Source organism: Physella acuta, unplaced genomic scaffold (genome assembly GCF_028476545.2).
Source record: "Physella acuta isolate Inbredline_101_S28 unplaced genomic scaffold, ASM2847654v3 ptg000859l, whole genome shotgun sequence".
NCBI lineage: Eukaryota > Metazoa > Mollusca > Gastropoda > Physidae > Physella > Physella acuta.
Window position 1 is genome coordinate 82316 of NW_026732376.1, and position 22869 is coordinate 105184.

General features: G+C 31.8%; 2 protein-coding genes and 1 long non-coding RNA gene across 7 annotated transcripts; 2 read left to right on the plus strand and 1 right to left on the minus strand.

The window, feature by feature from the left end:
- Positions 1-568: 568 nt before the first annotated feature.
- Positions 569-11087, minus strand: LOC131952201 (histone deacetylase 11). Of its 5 annotated transcripts, XR_009388517.1 has the most exons (13): positions 9663-9850; positions 9338-9489; positions 8804-8904; positions 8047-8076; positions 6438-6554; positions 6036-6218; positions 5802-5898; positions 5622-5691; positions 5269-5377; positions 4819-5008; positions 4005-4071; positions 3682-3754; positions 3020-3149 (listed from the first exon to the last, which is right to left on the minus strand). XR_009388517.1 is itself a non-coding variant. In XM_059314773.1 (12 exons), the coding sequence occupies exons 1-11, from the start codon at positions 9701-9703 to the stop codon at positions 2947-2949; spliced, it is 1293 nt and encodes a 430-aa protein (XP_059170756.1). In that variant the 5' UTR covers positions 9704-9851; the 3' UTR covers positions 569-632; positions 2930-2946. The 5 variants fall into 5 exon arrangements, 4 of the variants coding, with proteins under 4 accessions (XP_059170756.1, XP_059170755.1, XP_059170754.1 ...); XM_059314773.1 differs by lacking the exons at positions 3682-3754; positions 4005-4071 and adding an exon at positions 569-632 and having other exon boundaries at positions 2930-3149; positions 9663-9851; XM_059314772.1 differs by lacking the exons at positions 3682-3754; positions 4005-4071 and adding an exon at positions 11049-11087 and having other exon boundaries at positions 677-3149; positions 9663-9769.
- A 4050-nt stretch (positions 11088-15137) lies between these two features.
- LOC131952202 (uncharacterized) lies at positions 15138-16540 on the plus strand. The gene is made up of 3 exons (XM_059314775.1): positions 15138-15267; positions 15352-15508; positions 15620-16540. The coding sequence occupies exons 1-3, from the start codon at positions 15215-15217 to the stop codon at positions 16538-16540; spliced, it is 1131 nt and encodes a 376-aa protein (XP_059170758.1). The 5' UTR covers positions 15138-15214.
- A 5070-nt stretch (positions 16541-21610) lies between these two features.
- On the plus strand, positions 21611-22080 carry LOC131952203 (uncharacterized). The gene is made up of 2 exons (XR_009388518.1): positions 21611-21751; positions 21924-22080. It is a non-coding gene; the product is annotated as an uncharacterized LOC131952203 (long non-coding RNA).
- Positions 22081-22869: the final 789 nt, after the last annotated feature.

Sequence of the window (22869 nt, forward strand, 5' to 3'; positions counted from 1 at the left end):
TAGGGCCTAGAGGATCGTACACCTAATAACACAAAAAGGAGACATTCTTGATACGCCCCCCTAGTTTCCCCCTCCCCTCTTTCCGAGCAATTACTCTCTGTCGTAATGCCTAGGCATTCTATAGCAAGCCTGTTACAAGCCAACAGAGTACGAAATGAATCAGATTTATTTTAACATTTCGCCTAGGAATTTTATAAAGTTCAAATCGCATTTTTTCGATGAGGAATTTTTTTGCGGAGCATGGAAGTTTGGATCATACACTAACCCAATTAAAAAATTATCGAAACACTCGCATACCCCAGCTTTTCATCTTTCTATCAAGGGACACAACCATAATTCTAGTGAAATTAAAATGAAGCTATGCCAGTAATAATAATTTGGCATAGTTTACCTAGCATTATGAGATAATTTCATTTAGAGCTGAACAAAGAATTGTACCATTTACAACATCAGACAAGGGATTGCCCTTTAAACCGCCCACATACCATCAAAATAAAAACAACGTTTACATCTGAAAAAAGTTTTATTGAAAAAGTTCATCAGCATCACATACCATACATGTACAAGTACAAGATTCAATGCATCGAAATTCAAGGGAGATAATATGCCATGATTTTATTTTCATTTTCAAACTGCAAAAAGAAAATGTTCACAAAAAAATGATTAAGTTATAGTTACAAATAATGAATAAATAATAAATATTTATTACATTATAGAAAGTGTTCTTCCTGTGATTTTAATAAAATAGTGTTGAACAAAAAAACCAATGTGATCTAATTTATCAAATAAAAATACTGATTAATCTAATGAAACAACATTTAAAATTTAAAACACAGTAAAGTATAGTTTTTTTTCAAGAGGACTGCATATTCTTCAATATGCTATAGAATTGTGTTAATTTTATATAGTTTTTTTTTTAAGTCAGGATTAGGTTTATGGCTTTGGTCACAGTGAGCAAACAAAAACGAATTTAGCATAGCCTGCAAGCATGTTAGATCCAAACTAACTAAAGGCCAGTTCTTATTAATTAATTAATGAAGGAATAGTAAACTCATCCTGACAGAGCTGTTTAGTAATAAAATAGCTGTGGCTTTAAAACATCTATATATCTAAATGTATGAACACTACATGTAAAAAACAATGTTTTATTAATATTTACAAGTTGTTATGTCAAGTTCAACATGTGATAAGGAAAGGGTTAAAACATATTCATTTAGTGATGATTTTAAAATTTGTATATGAGGAGCTTAACAGTTCATGATACAGTGAATATATATATTGAGCTTAACAGTTCATTATAAAGATGGAGATCTAAAATCTGTATTACTGTATAGATAAAAATAAAAGTATGTATATTACACAATTATAAACTAGTGATATATAGGATTAGGTGGGGTTACTTCAGATACTAATTTAAAATTTGTTAAATGGCAGCAAATAAACGACAAGTTTAGATGAGCTAAGGCTCTTTAAAGAATTTTTTAAAATCTTAAAATAGTAGTTTATTAACAAACAATAAAATACAAGAAAAATGTAAACAGACACAGATCACATCGTGGAGAAAAGGTAAAATGTTTTATGTATTTATGTATAAATATTGCGGATAAAAAAAAAATTAGATACACATACATAAAAATATAAAGAATAGAATGTTAGGTGGTATAACAGTTATTGTTACAAACTCTTCATCTGAGTTAAAGTTTTAAAATGTGAACTTTTCAGTTCCCACAAGATAAAACAATTTTAAGCCCGATCTCTAGTAAATAATTGAATCATTATATATTAAGTCAATACAGTGATTGCCGGTAAGTAGACCCAACCCTTAGGTGTGCTGTATGGTGAATACTTTCTTACACTGATGTCTTCAACTACGGAGATTGAAAGTTATATCTTTTTTGTACAAATAACTTTGAAAACTAAAATCGGCATGAGCAACATTTAGCTAACAGCTTTTTACATTGTCCAGTAATATCATTGTCTTTTGGTTTGATTAATATCAAATAAAATAGAGAACATCACAGGTCAACCCTCAACAACTCAATCCAAGCATTCATCATCACAGCAGTAAAAAAAAAGATAAGTAGGTCATTATATTATTTATACACTTATTTTAACTGGAATGTAAGTAAAGGTACTGAACAAAAAATTATGACGAGAACTATTATTTCAGTTTTATAACAAAAACTAGTGACATTAAATTAAAAGTATTTATAATTATATGATATCAATACTATGTAAAAAGTATAGTTCCCTTTTTGACCCATGAGGAAAGTAGAGTTCACCTGTTTCTGTGACTCCTACATATGAAGAGATAGTGTGGTCAGGACTATGCCCAGCCACCTTTACTTTCCCTACTGTGAGTTAGTAATAGTTACCCATCAGAGCTGGATGGACTCAGGGACATAATACTAACTTGAACCCAGAATCGAACTCGAGACTTTCGGGTTAGCAGTCAGGCACTCTACCACTAGCCCCCAATGCTATGTATTTCTATCTATTTCTAACTACATTTTAAAACATTTAAAATATCACATATTAGGGCAAGAGGTGTTATTAAGGCAATACATTGTTCAATTACTATTTGAATTGTCCATAATGTTATATTTCTAATCAATCTAAATGTTTAATTATTATTTAAATTGTCCATCATGTTATATTTCTAATCAATCTAAATGTAAGATTAGACAAAATTGTTCATTTAAAGTGATCCCTCAAAACTGCCAAAATAAAAAGTTAATTTTGTTTTTATGCCAAATGATATTAATTTCAATTTCCCATTTCAATATGCTAATTGAAAAGCCCAAACAATGCTAACAACACATCAGAGGATGCAAGTGACACAGCTTTAAAAAACTCCATTTTGACTGACACTAAAGATAACCTTAAATGACACAATTGCCAACAACGCAACTAAAATTCTGTTACCCACATTTCCCAAATGAGGAATTAAAACTGATTCTCATCAGGAGATACATCATTCACTGCTGCTGCCAAACTCTTTGTCGTGTCCGTGGGGGTGGCTGGGTCCACAGAGCTGTTCATGTCTGAAATATTTTGACTGGAATTCGATGTTCGAGATAAACATGTTCGTTTGAACCTGGCAAAAAGGCCTCCATCACTGCGGCTTCTGGGAAGGAATGTTAAAGGCACTGGAGACAGAAATGAAGAAAACTGTTACATTTATGGGTTTCAAAATTAAAATTGTTTAAAAAATCAATATGTTAATTTATAAATAAATAAATTATTGAACAGTGTTAAAAGATGTAAAACCAAATGATCAAGATGTTGTGGATGATATTTTTCTAATTGTTATAAAAAGTTAAATAGAAAACGCCTTTTTTAAAATTATCAGAATTTTAAAATATTAGCATTATTTTGATGAAAATCAGTAAGTATAAAATGAAGAAATAAAATAAATTAATAAATTATATGTTAAAAAATAAGTATAAATAAGTATAAAAGTTTTAAATATTAAGTAGAAAAAGTATTGTTTAAATAAGTTGTTTTTTTATGAATACTTTAAAAATATGGAATCTGTTGTAAAGCCTATAACTTCAAACAAATTCATCAACTAGCATTATGATCTACAACTAATACCAAGAAAACAAATGAAAGCAACATGAAAACACAGATACACAAGTTTCAATCAGTTATACGCAGCTAAAAATATTTCAAATTTACCTGATCACTAGATACTCCCTTAACCAAAGCTTGACAAAAGGTTCACACTAAACATGCAAGTTGTGACATAGAGCTGTAGAAAACAGTGGATTAAAACATAAAACAGCATTACAGTACAAGACTTAGCTGTGCAGATAATTGCAATTTTTCTTAATACTTAGAACTTTATTAAAAATATGGACTAAGTATAGATGTTAGAAAACTTTTTTTCTCTCGTCTTTTTTTTATTACTTTTTTTTTAAAACATGAATAGGAAATTCATCAAAGTATTAACTAGCATTAAACAAACTTTCATTTGTAAAACTATGAAGAAAAAGTCTTACAGATAATACAAGTCTGGTGAATTTAGTAACTAATGGCCATCAAGGTCCCAATGTAGTGTTGACATTTCTAGATAAATATATTATATTTACAGATTAATCTGAATAATTTAATAACTTTATTATTATAATGTATCATTTAACTATGCCTTTTTTATTTCTTGTTGGGTTAATAGGGTGTTTTGGGTAGCTTATTATTGATTGTTAATTAAATTTAGCACAACACTAAACAATAAATACAAATAATGAAAGCGAACATTAAAAATGATCAAATTTCAGAACTGATAAAAAGAAAATTTAAAATGTTTAAGGATCTAAGTTTATCACAAAGATTTTTTTTTTTTAAATACAATTTTATTCCTTTTTTTTGTAAATAACTCTTTACACATCTATTAAAAGAAAAAACATGTTTCAACTTGTTACATTCTAAATCGATCTTATAAGCATGTCTTGTCGTACAAATTACTTTTTAAAAAAAAAACAAGGAAATAAAATTAAAACTAGCAAGCTACTACTCACAAGGTCTACTATACAACTAACAATGAATAGGTGTCAAAGCTAATAGAAGTTGTTTAAAAAGTTAACATATTTTCACAGTTGCACTGTTGGTAAAAAAGGGCATGTTCCTGCCCAATTATATAAAGAAGGTGACAGTCCTACGCTATAAATATAAACAGCAGGGGTGACATGAATAGTCTGTCCAAGGTGCCAACATATTTAACCAATCAAGCGCATGAACAAAAGAAACAGCCCCTTTTCAAGCTCTATATACAACATTTACGCTTGTGATTTTGACGAGCCAGTACTATAGGCTTACCACTTGTATCTATCAGGGGAGCGTTTTCCGCTGCTTCGCATGAAATGAGGCCCAGCTTCCTCAAATTTAAAATAGAATCTGCGACTATTCTGGCTGTTTCCTTCAAGTAGCCCCCACTGGTGACCATAAATACTGGAATATCTCGTGAGCGACAATTTTCAAAGACTATCTGATCTCGTTCAATAATACCCTGAAACAATATCCACATCAAAAGGTATAGCAAATGAAGTCTCATTTTAATTCACTATATTTCTTATTAAATCTGTAGTAAAATAGAATATACATTGTACAGCATCACTTAAAAAACCTTTAGAAACTAGTCCAAAATTTAAATGTTAATTCCCACTAACCGTAATATATAATGACTAAGTCATCAGTATAATTGAGCCTAAAAATACTAAAATAGAAGATAAGAAATAAAAATTTTTAGTTAATTAACAAAGTGCTCACTTGGGCTGTTATGGACAATGATCCTAAAGGATCACCTTCTAAGATATCTGTACCAGCGTTATAGACAACCAAGTCAGGAGAAAATTCTTTTAAGGCGTCTTCTACATTTCTTTAGAAGAAAATAAACTTGTAACTATTTGGAAATAATTATATTAGCAAATATAAAAGAAGTTAACCACACATATTACAATAAATGAAAAAAAATTCCATACCAAACTGTCTTCTATTTTTTTTTTAAATATTCAAACACGATGTATAATCCGTAAATTGGTAGTGTATCAAGAGACTTATTTCAACCTATGAGCTAAATTTATGTTTTTTAAATATGTAAATAAAATATTAGTAGTTCTTACCTTTTCACAGCATTGAGATAACGCTCATTATCTGTGAAACATCTTATTTCCACCTTACGCTTAATGGCACCTGAAAAAAGCACATAAAATAATATAATACAATATCACTTTGTTAATATTTTTATAAACTTATTTTCTACTTATAACAGTCAATTATAATAAATTGCATAAGAATCTTACGTTTGGCGAACCCATCATGTGGGTAAATATCCCTGTTATAGACATCTAGGATGTATACTCTTTCATCGTCCATAAAGTCCCTCTCATGGCCATTACCCTAAGTTAAAAATAAAACATAATTTTTTAAAAAGTTTGTCAAATTTTAAAAACTAACATCAAATTCTCTAAAAAGCTATATGTAGGCTAGAAAAGATTAAAAATTCACAGTAAAAAAAAAACAGTAAATTTTTTTACCTGATGAGCATCCAGGTCTATTATCATCACCTTGGACACACCCTCAATCTTCTCAAAGGCAAATTTTATGGACAGGGTGATGTCGGCGTAAGCACAAAATCCCCCTCCTCTCTCACTGGAACAGTGATGAAATCCTCCACCAATGTTGATGGCCCAGCCACGCTCCATTGCCAGCTTTCCTGCCTGGTTGGTTTAGAACCAAAATTTTAATCTCATTAACAGTAGCCTAAACACATTGCATCATGAGAAATATTAACTTTTAATTATACAAAACATAAGTTAACGAGGAGTTGCTTTAAACAAAATACACAAATGATTAAATTAGACTAAAAAGAATGTAGTTATCTGTAGGAACAGAAAATAATCGTCTTATGGCTATTTAAAAAAAAGAAAAAGGCATACCATAATTGTTCCACTTGTTTGAAAGCGAAAAGGTCGCAACACTTTTCTTTGGACTAAAAAGTTTGGCAGTAAAGCCACAGGGGGCACTTCTGTTATTCCGGCCACAGTCCAGCTCCACTGAAAGAAGTAATTGTATTACATGAAGACATGACACCAATCTCAGTGTGGGTAGCAAGAACAACTGAGAATTTAAATATTAGAAATATAAAGGTACTAGCTGTGTTTGTGATTCTACAGTAATGTCCCACATAAAAAAAGTAACTTCATAACATAACATTAACATAGTGTGATTTAACATATAAGCTGAGGATTGAAATATAAAGGTACTATCTGTGTTTGTGATTCTAGAGTAATATCCCACATAAAAAAGAAAATTTATAACATAACACTAACCTAGTGAGATTTGATATAATAGCAGAAAACTGAAATATAAAGGTACTAGCAAAGTTTGTGATTCTAGAGTAATGTCCCACATAAAAAAGTAACTTTATAACATAATCTAGTGAGATATGATATAATTGCTGAGAATTGAAATATAACGGTACTAGCAATATTTTTGTTCCTACAGTAATGTCTCACATAATGAAGTAACTTTATAACATAAACATTAAACTACTGTGATTTGATAAAATAGCTGAGTGTAAAATATAATGGTACTAGCACTATTTTTGTGTTTCTACAGTAATATCCCAATCAAATCAACCCTAGTGTGGGCAGAGCAGCAAGATCAAAGAGAATACATATGATTGTTTTTTTTTCCACTGTTTGTGTCTAAGTTAACTTCACCAAAAAACTAAAATTGATCAGGATCAAAACCTTTAAGGATGAGGATAACATAGATGGATAACATAGCTAAACTTACATAAAATGAGCTTGGTCGTAACAAAGCTTGGGTCTACAATATATGTTATTTTTTAATTTAGCATGATGTATCCATCCAAAATTTTATTTCCCTACACACGTAAGATTATTTTAATTACAAACACAAAAGCAAATAATTTGTACCAATAATTAGCAAATAACATTTAAAAATTTCTTGTTATAAGGCTAGAGAAAATAAATAAAGCACAGTCCTTCTTTGTTCTAACTAAAATATATTTTATTTCTAAGATATTTTGTTTATAAATCAAATGTGATCCACTTAAAAAGTTAAAAGCAACTAACATGAAATTTAAACTATGTATATTTGATTCAACATTTTAAAAAGAGGTAATTTGATCAAGATTATAAATTAGTAAAAATGTTCTACTCTGTTGTGAAAAACAAAATACTGTTTTTAAAAAAATATTGAACAGTTTACTTCTGTTTGTTGAGAATTTGATAATAAAGCAGCATTTGCAAAGTTATATTGAAAATTACACTGATCTACATTAAAAAAAAACACCAAATTTCTAATGTAAGCTTTCTATTAAAAAGCAAAGATGATGACTTTGTTCAAATCCTAAATATTTCTCATTATTAATGAACAGAGCAAAAAAATAATAATTCAAATGCTGTTTAAATTGTGAAGTAAGAAGGATTTTACTCTACAACAGAGAACTGAAGAATACATAGTCACACAGAAAACAAAGCAATAAACAAAGCAGTGGTAACAATAGTCAGGTAGTACCTCAGTTATCCCTTCCACAATATTAGTCAGCTAGAGATTACAAGGGAGATCTTTGATGTTAATAAAGTTATTATCTAATGACACTTTTAAAAAAATGAAACAACGATTATCTTCTAACACTTTTAAAAAAAACTATTGTATAGGTTTCAATTAATTTGAAAATGAGTTGTTCATATATTAATTAAATTTGTAGCACAGAAAAAAGAATATTTTAATTAGCATGCTTAATTGCATTTCATTTTGACTGTTCAAACAAATTTATTTACTTGTTGTCATGAAATATTGGTTTTAAATAACTTTAAATTAAATTGACAGAAAAAATAATAACAAAAGAATATTACATAATTTTGGAAGGATACATCTTTAATCAATAAATACTAAATTTGTAAAATAGAAAAAATTAAAAATTTTATGAATTGAGTAAAATAAAATAGTTTTCAGCTAAACCTAATTTAAAAAGAAAAAAAGGTTAGCCCTCGAGTTAAATCAAATTAGATAAGTACACAAATATTATAAGAATCTGGTAGTTAAGGAATATTAGGAATTGCTGAAAATTTTCTCTAACAGACTACCTTGTGTATATTTTTAATGGCATCACAACATTGGAATAGGAGAAGAGTATAGCTTTAACCCATGTAGTTTAGTGCAGCTAATGCGTACATGTGCTAGTGGGATTAAAAATGTTGCAACAGTAAATCTTTGAATGATTTAACTAAACTCTTAACAATTTCCACAACTGTAATTTTAAAACTCTTACCTTTAAACTACTCAAATACTTGGCACTGTGAACAAACAAAAGTTCCTCTTCGTTTGCCTCCATTGGCTCAACAATTGTATCATCCCTCAACATTTCTGCACCTGTTTCAAAAGTATGAAACGATACAACCAACTTTGTCTTTAAGCAACATGTGAGTCTTGAAGGTTTCAAAGAGTTATGACTGAGAACTACTTGGCACAATAAGCATTCTGGCCTCTCATTTCTTTGATGGTCAAATTTGAAATGTCAAATTTTTCAAAAGTTTACTATGTAAGTTGGCACCCTGGTGATCACTACCCACAGGTTGGGAACCCTTAGCTCTAAGCACTTAAATCTAATAGTACTATTTACATTTCATTTAATATAAAAAAAAATTCTATGAATTTTTATTTACTAAGGATTTTTTATCTCATATTTTTGTTGTTTAAACTATATAATGGACAAGTCACAGTAAAATAGTAAACTTATCTAATGTTGATAATAATATGGACTATAATTACATACATCAGGTGAAAAAGTATTTACAAAACTTACTTTTTAAGAATTCAAATATTCTCCCCCATTTACCAGCATCAAAAGGATGCAGCTTTTCCAGGCCACAGAAACCTATATTGTATTCAGAGCTGTAGATTATGGGCCACTGAGTCTTGTTTACTGTCATCTCATACTGCTGGCAGTGGCTTTCCCTTCAAAAGTAATGTTAAACTCCATTTAATTTTTTAACTTTAAAGCGGTCCTCTTGACCACTGAATCAATTTTTTCTTTATTAACCTATTTGCTGTAAACTTTATGTAAGCAGGGTATTAATAAAAAAAACTTGTAGATCTAATGCTATATAAATATAGTATATTATACTTGCTTTTTTGGCTGTCCAGTTGGTAGACTTTCCAATTGTGCCATAGTAGTAAAAACTGTATCAGATCATGGATTTGTTTGCATTTGTGTGGATTTTGGCATTCAGCTTTTCTAAATTTTTGTAGAATAAAACCTTTTAAAATAATGAAATTTTTAATGCCCCAAATTTAAGTTAATGTAGTAGCCTACATCAGCCTAAATAAAAATATCGGTAATCTATCATTTTGGGTACGTAAAATCGCCCGCGGCTATTTATGTACGAAAACGTTACCTCATTGTCAAGGCTTTAATAGAAGTAGATTCTATATTGTGATATGTTTGTGTCAAATATTATAGATAAATGAATAATAAACCTAAATCAATGGCTAAATATATCGATATAGGCCAGAAATTAACTTTAAACAGCAGTGTCTGAGAGCAAGATTTGCTATATAAACAGCAGCCATTTGTAAAATAGAGTGGCTTCCCCCTGAATCTGGCGCTAAAAGCTTATAAAAATAAAACTTAGACAAGATGGCTGAGTAAATGTGCATGGTTACATCTGTTGGAAACATCGCTAGTCTTCATTTATTACGGAAAAGTTTTAATTCAATTGTTTAAAAACAGGTACATAAATGAATCAAGGAAACATTTTTGAATTTTTTTAAACATAAATCTTCCTCAAAATGTGAAATAATTATTAAAATTTAAGGAGTCACCTGTTTTTCACATTACAAATCGCGGGCGATTTTACGTACCCAAAACGATAGATTACCAAAATATCTTTAGCTGTTATGTTAATACTCTCTAATTACTAAATAATAGAATCTAATAGTTATGTTAGTAATTACTAATATTAGGCTAAATGTTATTTAATAAAATTTATTTTTAGATCGATTTAATATTTATTTATTAGACCGTCTAGAAAACTTCTCATTGTGTATTACTAATAGACAGTAATACTAATAAAATAAATAGATCTAGATCTAGTAATAAAACACATGACTTTTTCAAGGCTATGTGTCTTAATTCAACCCTCCAACCTCTTCCACCCTGACTGCCCTGAGTGAGACCTCACTCTCTACAGCAGTGTCTAAGACAAGACTAGATCTAGATCTAGATCTATTACTAAGAGAGTAAGAGTTCAGACGGCAGTAAGAGTGGTAGAATCTAATCTGAGTAATCGTAAGTTACTAGATTCTTCTAGATGTCTAGATCTAGATCTAGACTAGATCTAGGTAAAGTAGTAAATGTAAGTTAATCAGAATCAGAGAATCCATAGCTACATCTAGAGAGAATCTATATTATAGGCCTAAAGTAGGATATTAGTATAAGTTCAAGATCATCTAGATCTAGATTAGATCTAGACTCTAGAATACTCTCTAGTCTCTAGACTAGATCTAGAATCTACCTGTGGTTAAACTATCCACAGCACTAGTTCTAGGCCTAGATCTAGATAGATCTTATTATAGCGAGTTGCGCAGCTTGCGCCGTGACCTTTGTTGCCATGGTAATCATGGCTGTACCTTGAACCTAAATTCCATGTTTCCGGTTGACCATGGCTATTTAGGGCCGTGTCGCTTAAGGCGCTACCACAGCACACCTGATCTACGCATGTCGCCGTGCGCATCTTTGTTTTAACCTCAAGAGGATTTAGATTCCAAGCCTATTTTAATTTTTGGATCTCGTTTATTATCTTACAGAGGAGCAATGTGCTGAAATATAAGGTAAGAGTCTATAAATAATAAAGTACTTAATATTTAGAAAGAGATGCCTAAATGTTGATGAGAATAATAATTGGGTCTTGTAAAATTAACCTATATTTTAAAATTACGATTTCAATGGTCCGCAAGCCTAGGAAGGCTGTCCGCGAGAGAGCCTTAATTTCGCGCCATTTCTTAGTTATTAAAACATTATTAAAATCTCGTAGTATCGCATTTTTTTTACAGCTGTTTGTACTAAATCTAGATCTAGATTTAGTAATAGTATGCGTTCATAATCATATATTATTAGATTAATGGTAGGGGCCTAATTGAAACTGAAACCTTTTCTAGCCTAATAATTAGACATTACTTTTATAGTTTATTATCCTTAGGACTTAGGCCTAAATGTTACATTTTATATATGAGTTATTGAATTAATTTTGTTAAATTTACTTTTACGTGTAGGGCCCATTAGAATTTAGAACAAGTAGATCTAGATCTAGATTCTATTACTATTATCATTATGTATTCTAAAATCTAGATAGATCTAGATCTAGATTTAGATCTAGATAAAATAGATCTTTAAAAGTTGTTTAGCCTAGTTTATTCTTCTATAGATAGTATATAGGCCTAGGGCTAGTATATAATATATATATAGGGCCTAGTAGATCTAATATTAATAGTTGGGCCAATATAGTATATAATACTAACTATAGGCCTATATAAATATATTCTTGATCTAGTCTAGATTCTTAAATATATTCTAGATAATTTATAATAGATCTAGGCCTAGAATGCACATTTTAAAAAATATAGCAATACTTTGCGCATATCAATTATTTTTCTTTCACTTTTTCATTTTCAGACTAGTCTACATTAATATTAAAATAGGACTCTAGCTAAGTACACACTTAGCTAGATCTAGAGACAAGCCCGTCTAAATAATTCTTCATCTAGAATATTTGTAAAATAGACAAAAGAAGAATATAAGTATAAGATAAGTATAAATTTCCCATACTCTCCTAAAATTAGAGACTATTTAAATTTAATTTTAATTACAGTAGGACTATTAAAATCAGAAGGTATAGGCCTGGATAGTATAGAATAGTAGTATAGATATAATCAAATTTTCAACAGTGTGCTAGATATTCTAATTTATTAATAGGTGTGATTAGTTCTTCTATTTTAATTTTAAATTGATTTTGACATTTGTTACTTCAAACTGTTTCATTTATTTATTAGAATCCAGTAATTACTTTATACTTAGGCCTACTGTCTTTAATTTATATATTACAACAAATCTACCTAAAAATTAATTAAATTAATTTTTTGTTATCTTGATTTATTTATTTTAACTTCAGGTTATTCCTTAACATATATGTCTATAATTTTTTGTTTATTTTAATTGAAGTTTAGAACTAAATTATGGAATCTGTTTCCAGTTATACAGGCCTGCTTGAGGGTTTTTTAGAACCATCACTTCCATTGCTCAATGGATATGTTGCACGCCAGGTTCATTATTCCAGTACCACTCCTGTAGCACAAATTAGTAGGCAGTTGGCAGTGCAGCAGCATTTGTGTAATGTGCACGATGTGGCAGGTCTACGAAGGATTGCATATGCAGTTAAAAAGCTTACGATTGAGACTAAGCGGCTTCGAAAAACTGGGGCTCGCGACTGGAATAGGCTGGTTGAAATCCTGTACAGCCCTTTTTGTGTTCAACCCATGGCTCAGGAGGATTTGCATTCCACAACTATGGAGGCTGAGTTGTTAGGTGAAAGGTTTGTTGTGGGAGGTAATGTAAGTATCATTGCAGGTCCTTCAGCTGATGTTGAGCAAGATCCAAGTGAAAGTTTAGTGACGGAGGAAGTGAGTACTATTGAAAGTCTGTCAACATCTGCTGAGGAGAATTTGATTTTGAATCAAGGTTTTGTCACAAGTGATGTAAGTATGGGTGTTGATGATTTGCATAATGAAGCTTTTTCCACAGGTAGTACTCTTCATGTAGCACGCATGGATGAACACAATTATTGTATTGGTGCTGACCGCAGTGTAGAGATGTCTTCAACCACAGAAGGAAGTAACAAAAGCAGTCAGGTAAAGTCTTATGACTTCAGAGGTAAGAGGTGTTCTAGGTGTGTTATTAAAAATCAAGCTATTCTTCGGTTAAAACGTGTGATTAAGAAACTTAAACTTGATCTTAAAACAATGAAATCACTTAAAGTTAGAAACTTGACCAGATCATTGCAGAGGAAGCATGTGCAGGTTCAAAGCTGGAAGACAAAGTATATGCAGGAGAGAGAAAAAAATCTGCAGTCAAGACAGGCAAGTGTTAACGTTTCTTCTCCACAAGCTGGACTGGACGATCGAGGTAAGAATTTAATGATTACTAAAATTAAACTGTCAAAATTGCAGAAAAAGTTTCAGGTTCTTACGCAGCAACATCTTCAAGACATCCATGAATGGCAATCCAAATACAAGAGTGAAACAGCCAAGTTGATGGAAGGGCACGACAGACTGGTGGCTGAGAATAGTAAGCTTCTAAAAGAGATTGACGACCTGATTACTGAGAAGAACCATTTTGCAGCCAAGATGCATAGCTTAGAAGCAGAGAACAGCAAGCTAATTGAAGATTATGATGCATTGGTAGATGCTAGCCAGGATGAGGAAGTGACAGATATTGGTAAGTTTGATTTAAAGGTAAGAAAGGTAACGTATGAGTCTCTTTTGAAAAATGTTCCTGTTCGAAATGTTGGCCAGTTGGCAGAATACATTGCAGAAGCAGTCGGCAAAGGCACCCTGAAGATGCCCCACTACTCAAGCATATCCCGGATGGCTCATGAACCCGGAGTCCTTGCTTTGATTCAAGTAGGAGAGGCCCTTCAAAACTGTAAGTCTGCTTGTATAAAATTTGATGCTACCACCAAAGCAGATAAACATCTTAATACTTTTTCTGTTTCCACAGAGCCAGATACAGAAGACTTAGTGATTCCACCTGCCATAGGAGCCAGTGAGGGAGCTACCATGGAGCCAGCTACAGAAGACTTTGTGATTTCGACTGCGAGAGTAGCCAGTGGTAGAGCTGTAGACTATGCGGGCCACATTATTTCTTCCATGAAGGAAGTGGCCTCTGTTTACAGTGACTACACTGGCCTGCCATTTGTTGAGGTGCTGTCGATGTTTAAAGATAAGTGTACTTGCAGCGTGACGGACAGGGCGGCGGTAAACACATGTGTATTGGAAATGTTGCAGAGTGAGCTGGATATGCAGTTGATCCAACTGAAGTGCAACATACACCCGTTAGACAGTGTGGCAACGAAAGCGAGGGAGTGCTGTTCAGACTTGGACAAGAGGTTTAAGGTATCATCATCTAGTGGTAAGAGTGTAGCTACAGCGGTAGGGGTCATTGTGAATGTTTCCAAGTTAAGGTATGTCCTTTTATACATAATAATTTTTTAGTCAATTTTAAATTATGTACTTTCAATTCAATGTTTATTTGAGCTTTCTTGTCTTAATTTTCACCATTCTCTTACAGCATTCAATTTATTTCTAATTTTATATATTATTATGTACTTTTGCAAATTTTCAGCTAAGTTTTAGACTACTCTTTAAATTTTAATTTGTACTTTAAATACAATGTTTATTTCAGCTTTAATTATCTTCACCATCCACAGGACTTCAATTCATTTTTAATTTTCTAAATGTTATTCTTTGCACATTTTTTGCTAGATTCTAATTACATCTGCCCTCTTTTATTTTCAGGTACAGTTTTCATGGAGAACCTGCCTCATTCAAGGCTCACCTGAAAGAGAACGATGTGGCTGCTGGAACATTTGTCCGTTACGTTGGAAATCGACTTCATCTGTTGTTTCGTATGGCTGGGGTTGTTATTCAGTACAAGAACTTGCTAACAGGATATCTTGTTGGGTAATTATACAATTTTTATACCTTTTTGTTACTTGCAAATTTAAATTATACAAACTGTTTACCAATTTATTTATTTTTTATTAGAAAAACAACCAAAGTCTGCACTCAACTGCTTGCTGATCTGAAGAAACCTGAGGTTCTCGTGCAGCTGCAAGCACTCGGGCTGATTGGGAAATTGATCTCTGGCCCTTGGATGAAGTTGATTTATAAGAATGCAATGCGGCGGTCAAATCTGGCTTTTGTAAGTAAACACTTTTATCCCTACAATAAATATAAATTTTATTTACTGATGTATTTTTTATTTACTGATGTATTTTTGACACAGTTGATTGATTGTCTCCAATTGTTTTAGGTATCAGAGTTCCAGTATGCTATGAAAGAAATTGAGAGGTTAAAGAGTAATCCCGAAGGTGTACTGACAACTAACTTTGATGTGTTTGGACAACATCTGGAGGTGGACAGAACTTTGGAAGCTCTTCGGCAGGAGCAGAACAGCACTCTGTTTAATGAAGTCATGAAAGCATTGTTGACTTCTACTGAGTCTGTCTTGGTGCGACAGCTGGAGAGGTATCTGGTTGGAGATCTTTCCAACCCCACAAGTGAGATGTTGGATGCCACCAGTTCTGCGCCACCTCACAATATTTTTTCAGAAAGGTGTCTCGGCATTGCAGACTACCTTATCAGGCGTTCCCCAAATGTGTCAGTTGGTTTCATGGACTCTAAGTTAAAGGCAAGTGTGAATGGCACACTTAAGTGGCTGGATCAAAAGTCTGTTCCAGAGCAGATGAAACTGGTTACCTTCGCGATGCATAGGGGAGCCCAGATAAGGAAAGCCTGCATTCTGTTGCAGCAGCAAATAGATAGGGACATTTTGTCACGCATGAAGGACTTGAAGGAAAAGCAAGAAAAGCTTGAAAGGAAAAAGCTTCAGACTGCTGTCCGCAAGGCTATGTGTGACAAAAATGTTTCTGTTGAAGAGCCTATTTTTGCTGCTGTTGATAGAAAGCAGAGACCATTTCTGTCTAGAATTTTGGCTGGTGAAGATCTGGTTGGTGTTCAGCTGACTCATAAGTGGGAGCTGGATGATCAGGGTGTGTCCCAATACAATGGAAGGATTATTGAAAGGGTGCCAGCACCAAAAAAGAAGTCAGCTGTCTACACCATCAGTTACTGGTCGGAGGATGAGGATGATGCTGAGTATTTTAGCCATCTGGCAGAATCACTGGTTGTTGACTTGCTTCACAGGAATCTTGAGTTTCTTTCTGAATATTAGCTAATCAGTTTTAAGAGTATTTTTTTATATATTTAGTTTACAAATTAACTTTATTTTTTAAACATTAGAGTGTTTTTATAAATTGTTACTGAAAATGCATGCTCTGAATTGTGTGAACTAATTTTTAAAACTAATACTAACAATGTTTATAATTTTTAAAGTGTTGTTTATATAATGTAAAAAAAATTGTACAATTTAATTGCTTAGCTTATTTTTCAGGGTAATTGAATTCTGCTAGAATCAGAAGTGTGCTTCAAAATGTTTGTCAAAACTAATTTAAACTTATTTTCTTTTACAGTTTGATCACTCAAGTACTAACACCTTTAAAAACATGTATTTCTTTAACTCAGATGTGCTAATAGTTTCTATAGAGTAAAAATAATTGATACTTTGGAAAATTGTTTTAGCACTAAGTGGTCTAAGAAAATTAATATGGCATTTAAATTTTTTTCCAGCATACACTGAAGTCAAGGAATATATTAAATAGTAAATTTACTTAAAGCCAAAACTTTAATGTTAAATACTTGATAATTAATACTATTTTTTTTTCTTCAGATAGATCAAGTGATGAGGAGCTGCTGATGTTGCATAGATCAAGTGATGAGGAGTTGCTGATGTTGCATGGATCAAGTGATGAGGAGCTGCTGATGTTGCATAGATCAAGTGATGAGGAGCTGCTGATGTTGCATAGATCAAGTGATGAGGAGCTGCTGATGTTGCATAGATCAAGTGATGAGGAGTTGCTGATGTTGCATAGATCAAGTGACGAGGAGTTGCTGATGTTGTCTGATGTCAATGTCGCCTGATGTCGTGTACTGTAGATTTGTTTCTTCACACTAATGTAGATAGTGGATTTATGTTTCTTCAAGCTATTGTTGATTGCTGATTTATTTCTTCATGCAAATGTTAATTGTGGATTTATCATGTTTCTTCACAAATGTTGATGGTGGAATTGTTCTATGTTTATCTAAGATTATTAAAAAAAAAGCTACATTTAATAGGGAGCTGTGTAATTTCTGTGCTCCAAAAGCAACTTGTGTATTATAATTTTATTAGACAAATTTACAATTAATGTAAATAACTGTAATTTAATATTAATAATCTTATTCTATACTTGAAAAATTGTTAACACATTTTTATAATTTACATTAGTTTACTCATAATAAATGAAAACTAGTACACACTTTTACAGCTGTTTTCTGTTTATTTTGTTTTATAAATAATTTTATTATGGGCTCCTGATAACAAGTACACAAGATGGGGGGGGGGGGTGGAAGTAAGTATCGTAAATGCAGCCAGCTGCTACTTGATGAATTCAACAATGTCGTATGTGTAGGTCCACTCCACTATGCTAGTGCTCGTCTCTAATTGTAAATAGTAGTACAAGTATTTATTTTAAAGTATTAAATATCAATAAATCTAGATCTAGTTTTATTTTAAACTTACGACACGTTGATAGTTTTTACACCGAGTAATAGTAATATTTTAATCTGTTAAATCACTTCCAGTCCACTTTTATTATAATAAACTTTATTATAATTTTTTAATTTTATAGTTTCAAAAAATGCGAATCTGGGATGATGCAATACAATTATAATTTTTTAATTTTTCGAAAAATGCGAATCCGTGATGATGCAATGAAAAAACCATCGGTGCCAACTTTTTTGTTTATGTAACATTGAATTGAATGACGAAGGTCTAAGCTGTTTTAGCCACGCCCACAAATTTTTAAAAGGCCATATCTTAGCTCCTAATTAAGCTAGAGACACAAAATTGGTATCAATGTGTAGGGAAAAAAATCCTGTTTTTTTGTGGTATAATTTTATTTGAAATTAGTGGAGTTTAAAATTTACGAGCAACAGCCTTTAATCTCGGATTTTTTTCATCATAATTTCCTAGAAAACTTTTACCTCATACTCTGACCTAAGACGTAAACAAATGACGTAATCGGTTAGAATCTAGACAAGGTGTTAAAATTAATTTATGTAAACTCTGTTAGTTAAATTATTAGATTTAGATCTAGTAGGCTGGCAATACACAAAACAATTAATGATATAGGCTAAAATACTCAAATGGTAATAAATTGTCTTTAATTGATAGACCTACCAATATCGAATGAACTGCTGTGTCGCTAAGGCTAAGAGTGGGAGGAGTGGGGGAAGGGGGGGGGGGAAGAAAGAAGCGTTAGTTAAAATTTAAAATTTACCTGAATAAGACGGAAAGACAAAATTCTGTTATAAAATAAATTCAAAAGTGTAATTTTACTATTGTATTTACTTATTAAAAAAATAAACAATCTTCTATGATCTAGCTGTGGTACAGGGGTCGTCCATAAATGACGTTACACTCGATCGTGGGGGGGGGGGGGGGGGGTCCGTAATTTCAGATGGTCTGACGTCACTTTTTTGCAATATAAAAAAGCAAAGTTAAAAAGAATTTTAGCCTGTTATTTCGCGTTTTAGAAAACGGTTTTAATAAATTGCAATAGGATCAAAATACTGTATGTTGACAGAGTTCTGACAAGATTTAGGAAAAATATCGATGTTTTAAGAAAAATTCAACAGCAATTTTGAGGGAGGTTGTAGGCTGAGGTGTGACGTTATTTTAGGGGGTAGGGGCAGGCGTTTTGTGACGACGTGTGACGGATCTAGTCTAATGGACCTTGACCCGAGTTGGTTAACTAAAGTTTACTAGAGTGTAAACCCCTTCACCTACTCTTTTGAAATATATATAGATTTAAATAAACCTTTGTGATAAATATATGCTTTTTTGAATTACCAAAACGAATTAAACATAGGCCTAATTTTCTTTAAATGTAATGATGTAGTCATATGTTATGTTACTAATTATATAGCTATACAGTGGCGTTTCCGTGGCAATGAGGGGAGCGGAGTTTCTTTCAGACCATTTTCTCTGCGGAGTACTTAAAACTTTCCGGGGGCGCACTATAACAGACTTAATTCAGAGTTTCTTCCAGGCATCTTTTCGAGGTGGGGGGGACGAGCCCCCCCCCCCTCCTCCCCGAACGAGATTTATATAGTAAATATATACTTTTACTAGATCTAGTGTCCGCCGTCCGCCCCCCTGGAAAATGTAGACCGCCTCCCCCCCCCCCCAAAAAAAAATATCAAGTATCCCCCCCCCCCCCCCTCCGTAGAAAAAAGTCTGGAAGAATTAATATAATTTGTAACATTATTATTTGTGACATTGCATGCATTTATCCGTTACTTTCTACTTATAAATATTAAAAACGAAAAAAAGCGACAAGTTTACATGCTGTTGTTCGAAAATGAGATAACCTTCATTTAAGACTAAGACGTCAATGGATAAACTAGACCGAGTGCTGAAAACATGTATTGATAAATGGCCTGGTAAAAGGTTAGGGGTTTACAGATTTATGCCACTGTTTTTCTGTATGGGAGCTGCTGTTGAATTTGCGATGATCAAGTGGAGACCACTGGGAGTAAATTTTTGTTAGTAACACTAACACTGAGTCTTGACTTGTTTTTAATTTATCAGTTTATCTGTCCTGTGTTAACTCAAGTTAGTTAACTGTACTGTACAGTGTACTGTACTGTTTTGTAGACTAGAGTAGGCCCTAGGCGATCTAGGGCCTAGACTTAGGTAGGTCTTAGAGGTTAGGTTAGGTTAAATTAAATAAAATAACTTTATTAAAATGGAGGCCAACAAGTTGAAGTGAATCATTCCATCACATTGTAATTGTTGAGTTGACATGAATAAAATTCGTTTTTTTTTTTATGATTTTATGGTACGTAAAATCGACCTAGACTAGAGCTAGATCTAGTAATATAATATAGTAATAGTAATGTTAAAAAATGGTGTCTCCTTAAATTTTAGTAATTATTTCCAAATTTTAGTTTTAGGAGGATTTATGTTTTAAAATTTTAAAAAAATGTTTCAAAGATTCATAGGGACAACTCAAAATAAATAATAAAATATCATCCGAAATACTTAGCCATTGATTTAGGTTTATTATTCAGTTATCTATAATATTCGACACAAATATATCACAATATACTTCTATTCAAGTCTTGACAATAAAGCAACTTTTTCGCACATTACTAGCCTCGGCCGATTGATTTAGGTTTATTATTCATATACTTCTATTCAAGTCTTGACAATGAGGCAACTTTTTCGCACATTACTAGCCTCGGCCGATTTTTACACACCTAAAACGATAGATTACCGGGTTTTTTTTTTTATATTTTGAATTATCTTGACTTCATAGCAGCCTTAAAAAAAACTTATTAATCAGGGCTTAATTGTAATTTTGTAAATTAATAATATTAATTAGGCCTATGCATAATGCCATAGTTCATTTTATTGCTATTCAACTGTCAATTAGGCCTACTCAATTACCATTTTTAAAATTCACATATAAAAAAATATAAGTTTTTATTTTAATCATGTTTCTTTCACAATTTTCTCTTGGCAAAAAATTTCTGCAAATATGCCAGCAATCACATCAAAACAACAAAAACAAAACAAAATTAACAAAAGTACCTAACTCTTTTCTTTTATGAATTAAGTGAAAAAATAAGATTTGGATAATATATTAATAAATGCCAAGAGTATGAGAGCATTTTGATGTGTTCGAACCTGCATCATCTGGCATGAATGCCACATACTCATGTCCACTCCACTTGATGGGTGTTTGTAAAATGAAATGTTTAAAAAGTCATGACTGTGAATAGCCCTAATACGGCTATTTCCAGTCAACTGGGAATAGACACTTCTATTAGAATCTTCTTAAAAAAATAGGTGTTAGGTTACTGGTAGTTAACTAAATACAAATGTGGCTTGCTGGTGTCAATACTAACCCTAATTTCGAGGACTTAAATGTTACATTTGAGGTTGCAATGATTCATTTTAATGATTTTTTATTTTTATATTAATAAAAACATTTTCACTTTTCAGATGACGTATACAAAAGAAAGGAAGCAACTAAAATTGCCCAAGAGTCTCTACGTTTTAGTTTAAATGAAACAAAATAAATAATGAATAAAACTATGTAATAAATTCTATACAGTAAAGTAAAAAACCATCAGACTTTTATATTGAGTTCCAGTTATAAATAGTAGGATGCCAGCAGGAACGACATGGACAAGATACCTTTTGGCTTGCTCTGCAGCTATGTTATCAATGATGGCAGGATCCCAAACAGTTCACATGATTTACCAGCCTCTCTTGGTACAAGTACTTTCATTATATTTACATTTAATAAATAGTAATAGGTTTTTATTACATGTGCATGTTTGTTTAAACTCTAGTTACATTGTCTGGAAAATATTTTAAAAAAATATAAAGTAAAAGGAATATTAATGTAAGTAAATACTTAGAATTTTCATATAATTTTTATCAGGATTTGGATGAGAAAGTGGAGCTAGAAAAAGAACGTCTCAGAAAGTTAATGAAGCAAAGTATGGAGGAGTCTTCCCCACCTGCTAATGCACCCAGTTAACTATGTCGGTGTACATTGTCCTTATTATTTTGTGTAAAAATAAAAGTATTATATTTCACCTGTTATCTTGATAAATGTATTGCTATATGAAATTTGTCAATGTCATACATTGTTGGAAAAAGTCTTTTCTTAGTCATGTTCAAAGATTTGGTAATAATGCTGATGACTCAAGCTAGTTTGAAAGAATTTTTCAATCTATTTTATTCAATTTGAATTGTGTCGGAATCTACCCACAATTCTCCTCATTAAATAGTCTTCTTATAGTGGATGGAAGACACAAAGTAGCCTGTTTGTCAGCTTTATTTTCTATTGTAGAAACCCACCTTAGTGAATTGAAATTGTCAGATGCACTCATTCTTAGCAGCAATGCCTTGTATGAAGTAGGCTACATGCATGCCAATAATAGCTTACTTTTGATTAAAATAAACATAAAAAAACCTCAATAATAATATGAGATCTCATATATTTTAGGGATCTAAGCTTTTATTAAAGAAAGCAAGTTTGTTTTATTTTCTGTGCATTTAAAGCTTATTTTTGTAAAGGTCTTTTTTATATTTCTTTTAAAACTACTTATTCATATGTTCTGAATGAAGCTGACACTACATAAGCTACAACTAAAAATACTTGCGTTAAAACCCCTTCAGTAGCTTGCAATTTCTAAAAACAAGTAGCTGCTTCTACTTAATCCAGTCAACACTCTGGCAAAAATATCGCTCAGCCATGAGAAAAAAAGTTTACTGTCAAAAACCAGCTGCATAATTCTTAGAGTTTAATCTTACTTAATGTCTAATTTTAAAATTATTTAATTAAATTTTAATGACTAAGCTGATGTCTAATTAGTTTAAAA